This window comes from Medicago truncatula, chromosome 5, assembly GCF_003473485.1.
Source record: "Medicago truncatula cultivar Jemalong A17 chromosome 5, MtrunA17r5.0-ANR, whole genome shotgun sequence".
NCBI classification, from domain to species: Eukaryota; Viridiplantae; Streptophyta; class Magnoliopsida; order Fabales; family Fabaceae; genus Medicago; species Medicago truncatula.
Genome location: NC_053046.1, coordinates 20,434,419 through 20,447,118, shown reverse-complemented (window position 1 = coordinate 20,447,118; position 12,700 = coordinate 20,434,419). Strand labels below are relative to the sequence as shown.

At 30.5% G+C, this 12,700-nt stretch overlaps 1 protein-coding gene across 1 annotated transcript; it reads left to right on the top strand.

Moving 5' to 3' along the window:
• The first annotated feature begins 6,107 nt into the window (after window positions 1–6,107).
• Window positions 6,108–12,153, top strand: LOC11435341 (truncated transcription factor CAULIFLOWER A). Its single transcript, XM_003614186.4, has 8 exons — window positions 6,108–6,444; window positions 7,763–7,841; window positions 8,135–8,199; window positions 8,333–8,432; window positions 9,150–9,191; window positions 9,290–9,331; window positions 11,200–11,318; window positions 11,898–12,153. Exons 1-8 carry the CDS (start codon window positions 6,260–6,262, stop codon window positions 11,971–11,973), a joined length of 708 nt encoding a protein of 235 aa, XP_003614234.3. The 5' UTR covers window positions 6,108–6,259; the 3' UTR covers window positions 11,974–12,153.
• The last annotated feature ends 547 nt before the right edge of the window (window positions 12,154–12,700 follow it).

The window sequence follows — 12,700 nt, the reverse complement described above, 5'->3', positions numbered from 1 at the left end:
AGATGATTAAGACAGACAATGATACCACGTTGATGAATGTTGTTGCCACTGTTTTCCCTAAAACGATTGTATTACTTTGTCGGGTCATATTGTTAGAAATGATATAGATAAATGCATCACAAACCACATAGTCAAATCTAAGGATGTCAAAGTGAATGGGAAAGAAATGGAATTGAAGGAGGTGAAGTCCAGTGAGTTAGTTGACATCATCATGATAACTTAGGGTAATGTAGTTGAGTCTCATTCAAAGAATCATACGCTGATGTGTAGTGAAATTCTGAGATGTCTGTAAGTAATTTCTCAAGTTCCTTACCTATGTTGAAAGTACCATATTGAATATTGTGACAGAAAAATTGTGAGGACATGGATAGATTGTGTCTTGCAACATGGAAACACATCAACTAACGGAGTTGAATCTGGTCATGGAAAATTGATGAAATATTTGAATACTAGTATGGGACATTTAGCTAAATGTTGGATAAGCATTTCACTAAGATACAAGGAACTTTAGGAAGGAGTTATAGTATTTTAGAACATATATACAAAGAATTTTTTTTTTACTCTGAGTTGGAGGGTAAGGTTTCCAGGGCTTGCTTGAAGTTTAATTTTGACAAATCAAAACGTTATGAGGTAATTGTCATTGATAAGAAAAAAATGTGGTTTTGTGATCAAGACATTGTATGGGTTGCATTATGTATGCATTCTTGCTATGAAGATTCGTAACGAGATGCCTATTCAGCTGGATGAGATAAACCATCATCGACAGACGTGATGTTTTGAGGCGACTATTGGTGAAGATTGTTTTTCTGTCATGGATGAGTGGAATGGTATTCAAGAACATCTTTAAAAAGTTCCTTACAAAATGAAACTACATATCAAAGAGATGATGCGTCAACTAGCATTTCCATAAGCGAGCATTTTGACTCCACCACCAAAATAAGGTACAAACAAAGGACGCAAAAAAAAGAGTAATGTATACACTGAATGAGGCTTCGACTAGCCAAGATCCATCTTTGTGGGAGCGTGTTGATTCACATTACCGAGATAGCCAAATTTCAAAAACAAAGCCTTCATTCCCTAAAAGGAAAAGTGCTCGTACTGACAAGGCATCACCTTGTCCGTTTCTAAGGACTACTACGGTCCCAAATCCAAATTTACCCCATATTGATCATATGCCTTTGTTCATGCTTTCATATATTGAAAAAATTGTGGATGTTAAAGGTGATGATAATTGTGGATTCAGGGTTGTACTTGGGCACGTTGGTATGTCTGAAAAAAGTCATTCTTTGATTCACAAATCACCTATTATAAGTTAAGTAGTCATAAAAGTGAATGTATGCCAATATTTAAGTTTGGTGAACAATTTAAATATATCATAAATGGTTTGTACCCTCTCCAAATAGTGGTGGAATTGCACTCCAAAAGAAGTGGCTTGTACCATAGTTTTTGACTAGAATTTTGATGGTGGAAACTCTCATTCTTTCAACTCTTTGATCTCCTGTTGCAAGTGCTTGTGAACTAAGAAAATCCATTGATCTGATAAGTGAACACTTATTTTGATATTTCCTAGCGCTTGGTATATTGAAAGTGATTTGCTGATAAATCACCCTCATGGTTAATTTATAATTGTGTACATCAATAATAGTTCTTCCTAAAATGATAGGTATCTCATCATCTATTTCAAAAACTAAAATGATAAACTCTGCGGGAAATACAAACTTATCATGCCTAACCAACACATAATCAATTCTTTATTTTGAATGAAAAATGCTTAAATATTGAATTTGATATCTAATTGATACTGGATCTTAAGTCACAAAGTGACATGCAATAGTAAATTTCATCAATATTAAGTTCCCAATTGTTTGAATATTGACATGCTCAATATTCCCTTGCATTTAAGGGATTCTTTAATGCAAAAGTTTCAGATTTCAATTTAAATGGTAATTGGAGAGTACCCAGATTACTTGTCCAAAAAACATCATAGTAATGTGTACATCAAGCACATTATATGATAATTAACTTGGGTCTATCCTTATCGAACTTCATATCCTATTGTATCTTTATCATGTAATAATTATCAAATAGATCCTTCAAGTGTCTTTATCCTATGTTACAATTTTTCGAGCTTTAAACATGCACAAACCTTTTATTAGAACGACACTTCTTTAAAATGCATGATTCTTTGTCTTTTTTAAATAGCTCTTGTATATCCTTTGAGAAAAGAACACTCACAAGCTTGTAATCAATTGATGATGATAAAGAAAAAAAAAACCATATATATATATATATATATATATATCGTGTTTCTTACATTTATTTAATATTTAAATTTATTCTTATTTATTTGTTACATGTGTTATTTGTCTTAAAAATTGAGAGAATTATTGAAAAGAGAAAAATTCAACCTAAAAGAGCCGAAAAGATTGTTCTCTTTATATATTATATAGATATAAAACATTAGTTTTTTTGTTATATTGAAGAAATAAAAAAAAATAAAAAAAACTTTTGCATTAGAAAGAATATTTTTCACACTATTAAAAGTTTGGTTGCACAAGTTCTAATATATCATTATATTTGTTTTTTTTTTGGTACAAATTATATTTACTTTTTTTAAAAAGTGTCCTAGAATTCCTTCAAACAAAAATAGTGTCCTAGAATATTAGTTAACATTTTTTTAAATAAAATAAAGAATATATTAACCCATGCTCATGTGTAAATTTGCATAAGTTAAAAAGTTACAAATAATTCCTTCAAAAAAAAAAGTTACAAATAGTAAATTTATCTTAAAACTTATATCCTTCAGTCACTATTATAAGCAAAAATCTACTTTTTACATTCATTCATTTAATGATGCACATGGTCTTTATTATAGACCACATACATCATTAAATGAATAAATCTAAAATGTAGTTTTTTCTTATATTAATGACCGGAGGGTGTATGCACTTTATTTTAAATACATTACTTTTACTACCTCCGTCCCTAATTATAGGGCCTTTTTGAAAAAATAACGGGAATTAAGATAGTGGATATTTGTATTAAATATGTTTGTAATTACTATTGTTTTTATAATTTTATCCTTTAGAGAGAGTTGGTTTATGTTTTCAACATGTTATTTATTGCTAATTGAAGAAAAGAATGTATAATAAATGGGGGCATATATGTAAAGAAATAATTAATGTAGTTGAAAATAGCAAATGGATCTATAAAAAGGGAAAAAAAAAAGTTTTCAAAAGGATCTTATAATTAGAAACGGAGGTTGTAATAAATATTTATTTCTTTAAAAAAAATTTTCAAAAGGATCTTATGTTTTGTAGAACTATTGACCGATCAATCTTTGGTAAGTGTGATTAATTAAATTAGTAGTAAATTTGGTTGGTTAAAAATTAAAGAAATGGAACATTTTGATAAGACGGGTGAGAATTAATTTGTGTGATGCTGTCTTTCTTATCTGTCTCTTTCTTCCCATCTATGCTGCCTACCATGTAGGGAGCCATCAGAGTGCTCTCTCAAACATGAATGATGCTCCCACTGGCCACTGTCACTGCCACATAGTGGAACTGAAACCCTTTGTATTTATTTAAGAAACATCTCACTACTGTTTTGTCTATACGTAACAACATATATAGTACACTGCTCAACCAATTAGATATCGACAAGCTTGTAGCTTTAACTAAATTTCTTCAGTTAGCTTTCTCAAACCAGATACCAAAAACCACTTGTCATCTACCCTAAACCTTAGAAGTATAGTTCTTTACCTGTCTACCAGTACCACTCCCTTCTCCCATACTAATTTTACGTATAAATTTTTTTTGAATAATAATTTTACGTATAAATGAGTAATGGGTAATGAATAAGTAATAATTATCATCCTTAATAATTTTTTTTGTTGCATTTTTTTAGATAAAACAATACTGGTAACCAAAAGATAAATGGTGGATAATGCTTTTTGTTGCTATAATCTAAATCATCATCATCATCCTCTAAAAGGACTTATTTGAAACAATTCAAAAACTAAAAAGACTTGTTTGGGACTTTTGAAACTTATAGGACTTGTTTGGGACTTTTGAAACTTAAAGGACGACTTTGAGAAAAACGAAAAACTTAAAAGACCTTTAGATGCATTAAACCTAGTATTTATCTACGTAGAATTAATTAGTTTTGTTTCATTATAGTATAGAGAAGAGATTAATTTGTTTACAAAATTGATTTTTAATTATTTTAGCGACACTTTACTTTCTAAAAATGTTTTTTATTTTTATTAACAAAGATATATTAGACTTTTATTTTAGGTGGACTTAAATGGCCTTATCTTTAAGAGAGGAAACTAATTAATTATGTCACGTGTTAAAATAGTACTGTAGGCACATTAAAGAGAGTCCTATATAGGAGATTATTTATCCTATATACTACGAAACAGTTCAAGGGATTTTAACTACTAGTGTCTACAAGATCTTTTTTTCTTTTGGGAGAGTGTTACAAGATCTAGCAAGTCAATAAAAAAAGTCGAGCAATTTATTCTCATATTAAAACTCTGATATTAACCAAATTGCTTGGGTTCTAGTGACAAGGAGCTTCTTTCAAGGACATACCCGGGAAATATTGGAATCGATTTTTAGGGGGAACAACGCTTGGCCAGTGCGCATGAGTCGGATTACTCGTCTACCTCTAGTGGGTCAGAAACCAATGAAAAAAAAAAAAAACTTTGATATTAAAGTTAATGAGCGTAAGCTCAATAATGACATTTTTTTAGAGAGATAGGTGGTTAGGGGATGTGTCTTTAAAAGATAGGTTTCAGAGGCTGTTCGATTTGAATGAGAATAAGCGGTTGACAATAGCATATATGTTCTCTTTGGGATGGGGTGAGGACGGGGAGGCATGAAAATGGCGTCGTAGGTTGTTAACGTAGGGGAAGGATCCGGTAGAGGAGTGTAGGATTTTACTTCAAAATGTGTCTTTACAAGTGGAGATTGAGGATCATTAGTGTTGGAATTTGGAACTGACATTTGGGTACTCAGTGCGTGGAGCGTATCAGCTACTAACTAGTCTGGAACCACATCCTGCTACAGTTGTGTCAGAATTTACCAGGCATAAAGATGTCCCCTTGAAGGTGTTTTTGTTTGTGTGGCGACTTTTTCAAAATAGGTTACCCACTAAGGATAATCTATGTAGATGTGGCATAATCCTTTCAGATTCTCAGCTTTGTGTTAGTAGTTGCGAGTCTCTTGACTTATAATATTTTTAGTTCTTTTTGGCATCTTGTTCACAATTGACTTGGTTTTCATTAGTTGATCCTTATGGAATTGTGGATCATTTTTGAAAGGGCTATATTAAAGAAAAAATCTTTTATAAATACATCACTAGTTACCTAAAATTGCGCTCTTCCAAAAAACAAAAAATTACCCATATCATATATCCCTCTTTTTTTTTTTTTTTTTCATAAACCATATTTTTTTTTGGTACAAACCATATATATTTCAACCCTAGAAAATAAATAAAAAGTAAAAACCTAAAATTAGCATATGGATTTTGGCATAAGGGCCTTTTTACCAATAATATAAAGCATATTAACCTATCGTTGTATGTAATTAAGGACCTGTTTGTTACGGATTAAAATAAAAGTGATTTTGACATAAAATAATTTAGAGATTATTTTTTAGAGATTTTATAAAAAATCAAAATCTATTTTGCGTTTGTTTAGCGTAGTAAAAATCACTTTTTATTAAAAATAATTTAGTTTGTTTGGAAACAGCTATATAAAAGCGATTTTATTGTTACAAAATTAGTTCAATCTTTAGATCCATATTTTCTTTCTCCTCTAAAAAAATCTATTTTTGAGAAGCTGCTCTTAACAGCTTCTCATTTGTAACTGTTTTTAAATTTTTTTTAGATTCTGATTTTTTTAAAAATCTATAACAAACAAATGCAATATTCCTAAAAGTGATTATTTTTTAAAAAAAATAGATTTTTTCCTAAAAAAAGCTATAACAATCGGACTCTAAATTTAATTGATTATTATAGAAAAACATACATACCTATACTAGTCTAAAAAAGAAATTAATATCCATGACCAAAGATTTGCACACACACACTTGGCTATATTTGCCAGCTTTTTAAGCATGCTTCTTGAGTATTGTCCCTTTACCTTGTTTGGGAGCTGGGATTTTCTCTGCTGAAAAAAGGGCAAGAACTATCTAATTAGGTAAAGAGCTAGGTTTATAACTAAAAAGAGACAAACATAAAAAGAAAAACTATTATGGGAAGGAGTAAGGTGCAGCTTAAACGGATCGAAAACAAGATCAATCGACAGGTTACTTTCTCAAAAAGGAAAACCGGTTTGCTCAAGAAAGCTAAAGAAATATCTGTTCTTTGTGATGCTGAAGTTGCTTTGATTATTTTCTCTCATAATGGAAAGCTCTTTGATTATTCAACTGATTCATGGTAACTAATATACAATACCCTTCTTGTATTATATGCATATGTATAATTAAATAATATCTCTATCATATAAAATTATAAATCAATATAGATATAAAAAGTTATATAACCTACCTATGCTAGCTCTTTTTTATTTATAACAATTTTTATTTTGTTTTTGAATATAACAATTAGGGTAGAAATATAAATGATTCCATTCCTATTCCTCTTTCTCTTTAACACTATTTTTGTTTGCTCTCTCATCTTCAAGTAAAAAAAAATAAAAAATATTAATATGTATAAATATATACATATTTAAAAAGGAGATTTTTGCTATGTAGAAGATGATTTGTTCTAACTTAAAAGGAACAACAAATCATTCTTGTAGATGTGATGAATCTTTTGCAGTTTAACTCAGATTCAGTAGTTTGTTTATAAATTATGCATTTTTTGTTTGGTTTTTCAGATCTAAGATGTGATGGTCGATCCATTAGTTATGTATACTTGTGTTGCTTATCAGTTCCAGTTTAATCCATTAGTTATGGAATGGAAACATGAATAACTTTTGTTGTTTTTGTAACCATCACAAATATTATTAATTTTTATTAGTATATCACAAGTATTATTTTTATAACTAGAAAATAATTTATCGTTAATTACCTTCGTCTCGTTAATATAATATAACAATTAACATACAAACATTTACCATAAAAAAAAATCTCTATTCAGTACGAAATTAAATTCGATTTTCACCATTAACAATGATTGTCAACTTAAGAATGAATGTAACATTGAGTATTTAATTTTTTTTTTTTTTTATGTTCTAATATATTCGACTTAAAGCGTTCCATTGACCACAATCGCAGTAAACCACTTCAAATGTGGCTTGTACTTTATCGCAATGTCAAATTTATTTTGTATTTGCATTCGCAATTTAAAACCATACATCAAAATGGACATATTTCGTTACCAAAATTAAATATTATATAGTAGAGCCATGTTCTCAAGGGTGTGTTTGGATTGAGGGTTTAGGAAGCGAAAAGAAGGAAGGATTTACTTTTCTTTTTTAAATTACGTGTTTTTATAAAATAAATTAAGTGTGATTGAAGTATTATATATATGATCGTTTATCATGATAATATGTTAACTTTTTAAAAAACATTTCATAGTGTCTGTAGTTTAAAAATGAAAAGTAAATCCTTCCCTCCTTTCCCCAAGTAAACCCTCGGTATAAAGAGTGCTCTCAAGGGTGTGTTTGAATTGAAGGTTTCAAGAAAATAACATTGTTTGAGAACTATATATTATAGTGTAATTTTGCTATACTGTTTCATTGATTAAACAGCATGGAGCAGATACTGGAACGCCATGAAAGGTATGGCTATGCGGAGAGACTACTTGTAGGAAATGATACTGATACTCAGGTTTGTCCCTAATTAAATATAATATAGGGTCATGCTAATCGATGCTCTGAGACACTGATTAATATATACATGATTTACAAACAAATAAATATACATCTTCCCTCAAATTCTGTCATGTAAAGGATCTTAGTGTTTCTGCAACAAAAACTTTGGAGCATATACTTTTACTTTTGAATCATCTATATTTTGCATCAAAGTCCTCTTGAGAGTAATTGGTTATTGAGTAATATACATATAAAATATGATAAAGTAATGTAATCAAAGACCTAAGTAGCTATGTGTACGTTATTCAGGAAAACTGGACGATGGAATACACAAGACTCAAGGCAAAGGTTGAGCTTTTGCAGAGAAACCACAGGTATAGCTCTTCTAGTGTACTCCCTCTATATCATTATTATGCTCTTTGCTCTCTCAGAAAAAGAAAAAAAGATTATGACCAATTTAATTTTAATTTGATCATTCCCTCATAAACATATTTGCATGTAATTCAGGCACTATATGGGAGAAGAGTTAGATTCAATGAGCCTTAAAGAGCTTCAATGTCTAGAGCAGCAGTTAGATACTGGTCTCAAGAACATACGTACCCGCAAAGTACACATTCTCAATTACACTCTTTTCAGTTTACATATGAGCATCTTTGAATTTCCAACACCCCATTGTATATATAGATGGAGAGATATATGTGTATACATATGAGCATCTATACCAATGAAATTAAATTTAATTATTTTTACTTGTGGATCTAAATTTTAAGGCTTAATAGCAGTTTTCGCCTCTTAACTTTCACGAAGTTGCGATTTTGGCCCCTAAGAAAAAAAAATTACAAAATCGCCCTCTAAGTTTTGCAACTTTAGCAGTTTTGGCCCCCCAAAGCAAAAAAAAAAAAAACAAGAAAATAACACGTGGCACCTCACTTAGGGTGCCATGTTAGCGTAGACCGAGTCAAAATTGGTCTTGGGGGTCAAAACTACCACAGGTGCAAAACTTAGGGGGCAGTTTTGTATTTTTTTTTCTTCTAAGGGGTCAAAATCACGACTTTGAAAAAATTAAGGGGCTAAAACTGCTATTAATTATATTTTAAAATATTTGAAATTTTTTACTAAAAAATTTGTAAAAACGGATTTGTGAATAAGTATACAAATTATGAAAAGTCTATGAATTCGATTATAATTCAAGAATAAATTTAGGGCATCATTGACTCTATGGGAACCTGGTTTGGTATAGGATGGTATTTTTTACGTGCATATTTTTACAAAAATAAAGCTATTTTGGTACTAATGATAGAAATAATATATAATTTGGTGACAGACTCAAGTCATGTATGAAGCCATTTCTGAACTTCAGAAAAAGGTACATCCTCAAACTCCAAGTTTATCAATGCTTTATTTAGTTTTGTCTATTAGATAAAGAACTAATATGAAGAAATATCGTACTCTTTTATATGGCAGGAGAAAGGGATTCAAGAGCAGAATAACATGCTCTCAAAGGAGGTAAGCAACATCACTTTTAATGCTTGTTAGAACTAAACAAAGGGAAAGGCTCTAAACTATTTTTCTAATATAAACATAGATACTATATTAATCTATTGGATTACAACACCAATAGAATAATTTTAGGTCTGATTACAATCTATTATGGAAACACCACACACATGCTACCGCTTTAGATGGAACTCTACTCTTCCATAATACTTCAACCGGTTTTAAATACAAGAGAATAATATTTTTTTTAGGTTTATTAAATTTTTAATGTATTTAGATTATAATATAAACTAAATACATTATTTATACAATAAATCTAAAAAAATAATCTTCTCTCATATTTAGGATCGACAGAAGTAATTTATACGCCCTTTGTTCTTTAAATTTTGTTAAATAAAATACTCAATCAAATTGATTATAAGGAAGTACATTCAGCGATGATGCAATTGTCCTCTTATATTTTCCCTTTCTTGACTGAAACGGTTAGACAAGCACATGGTGGAGTAAGTATGAATCTTTTTTTTTTTTTTTTTTTAAGAAAAGTATGGATCTATTTCTAAATACCACTAAAACTCATTAAATGAATTGTACACTTACACATGGATGATGGATTGTTAGATAAAATAAAGATCCATAATTTGAGAGGTACTATTCTTTAAGAGAAAACAGTAACCTTATTGTATCTAATGAATACGACAAACAGAGGGAGTATATTTTACTTATAAAATAAAAGAGTTGTTATAAATTATTACTAATTTTATTTACATCAATTCGGCATCTTATTTTTGTTATCTCCTTCTTATCCCACATCGTATAAGTGATAGTTTAACAATGTATTTATAAGTGGGGATAATCCTCACCTCACAAGTCGGTTTTTTTGGTTGTATTAAGTCCAGCCATGATTTTTAAGATGGTATCAGAGCGTCTCCAAGATCCACTGGGCTACCTGCTATCAGGTTTCTGCTATTGGGCCACCCCCATTTATGTCCACGAACCAAGCCCAATAGTGATGATCGTGAGGGGGTGTGTTAAGAGCCCCACATCGGATAGGTGATGGCCTGACAATATGTTTATAAGTGGGGGCAATCCTCACCTCAAAAACCAGTTTTGTGGAGTTGTGTTAGGCCCAAACACGATTTCTAAGACTTATCACATCATTTTGGTACTATACAATAGATGTATGGGCGTCAATAGATAATTATCCTAAAATAAAATAAAATTGTGATTGTTTTTAGGGTTAAAAAAGTAAATAGTCCTCATAAATATATAAACATTTGATTTTAGTCCCATTAAAATATTTTTTAGGCTTTTGATCCCTCTAAACAATTTCATTCATGAAATTAGCCCCTGCTCTACATTGAGAACAGGGACTAAAAACCTAAAGAATATTTTTAGGGGACTAAAATCAAATGTTAATATATTTAGGGGATCATTTTCTGATTTAACTCTTGGTTTTTTATTTCAGATAACAAATAATTTCTCATTATAATTTATTTATGTTTTGACAAGATCATTGTAATTTTGTTCTTGTGCTCTTTCTAATTCTTGCCATTTGCAAGATCGTGATTGGTTTTCAGTATATAAAAACTAAATTCTAAAATGTAATCTAAAATGTTTTTATTTTAGTAGTTTGGATTTGATATTGGATCTTCTTCAGATGTTTGAACTCAACCACTTAAACTATGTATTCGGGATATCCTGAATCATTATTTAATATACTTCAGTAACTATTCAGATATATACTTTAAATAGGAAATTGCAATTTTATTTTCTTTGGTTTACAAATTACATTCACCTTACACAGTAAAATAATTATTTTGCTCATATATAATTTCCATGTATTATTGCAAAATAATATATTTGTGATTTGAAATTAGATCAAGGAGAAGGAGAAGGTTGTTGCACAAGAGGCTGCTGCTCAATGGGAGCAGCCAAATTACAGGGTTGATACATGTTTCTTACTACAAGATCCCCTTCTTCCCGGTTTGAACATGGGGTAGGGTACAAACTTTTCTTTTACAACATAATATTGATATTTTGCACTTTCATTAGGTCTTCTTCTCTAGCCATAACAATTATTATGGTCTAAAGCTTCCGAGAATTGTTGATGACACATATGTATTGGCTAAGAAACACGAGTAATTTACTCAAATGCCCTTCTTCGGCAGTTAACTGCCGAATTATGAAACCAGTTGCAGTTAACTACCGAGGAAAACTTCGGCAGTAAACTACCGAGGAAAACTGAAAATTTCGATAGTTAACTGCCGAGGAAACCTCAAACCTGTTTTTTTTTTTTTTTTTTTTTTTACGAAAACCATAAATTGTCATTAATAATATTTATTGATTTTGAATGTTTCAATCATTATTTTGGTACGTTTCACACAATTGCAGTATTATACTTATGCCGGTTCCATAATTCGGCAATTAACTGCTGAAGGGCATTTAGGTAAATTATTTGTGTTTCTCAGCCAATGCATATGTGTCAACAACAATTCTCAAAGCTTCCTATAGTTGAACAATCACTATAGTAATCAAAGTAACATTCACAATATGTAACTTTGTTTTATTTATTCAGTGGCAATTACGGTGAGGGAGCACAAGAATTGGGGAGGAACGGGCTGGACCTGACCCTGGAAACACTATATTATTAATTCTTGAAAAAGCTACTTTATATATTACAATTTGCAATCATATAGGAACAAGTATATTTCTTAATGTTTGAATGAAACCTTATATTTGAATCAATGTAATATGGTTTTCAATAATTATAAGTGCTTTTGATGTAAGCGGAAATATTAACTTTGTTATCAAATCGTATTTTCAAATTTGGTGTACTTTCTCACTATCTGAATACTTGAATTTCTTTTTTTTTTTGAAAATTTGGTATCCGATCAAGAATCGATTAATTCGAGGGGACCAATCCCACCACCCACTTGGTATCCGATCTGAATACTTGAATTATTAACACGTGGATGTCTTATTGGACCTTAGTGGCAAGAATGGACTCTGGGTCCTGACGATTGTGCCTTGGTTTCAAGGCTTGTTAGTTATCTCAAAATTCATGTGTGATAAAAAAAACCTACACATTTAAAAAAATATAACTGTTAGGCAACACCCAATAAAAAAGTTACTTCCATTTTTCCTCTTTCCTAAGTAATTGTTATCTATATCTCCAAAGAGTTCAACTTTGTTACAATTACATTTGTCCAATGCATAAATGTGCTACATTTACACTCTGAAGGGGGCTGCCATGGTGAAAAAGCTTTCATCTTGCCAGTCAACTAAGATATGAATCTTTTAAAGAATTTAGTTTTCCTTAAGAGGCTCGACAACTCTTTCTTTGCGCATCGAGGTCTTGCTTCTAATATATCTTTGGCT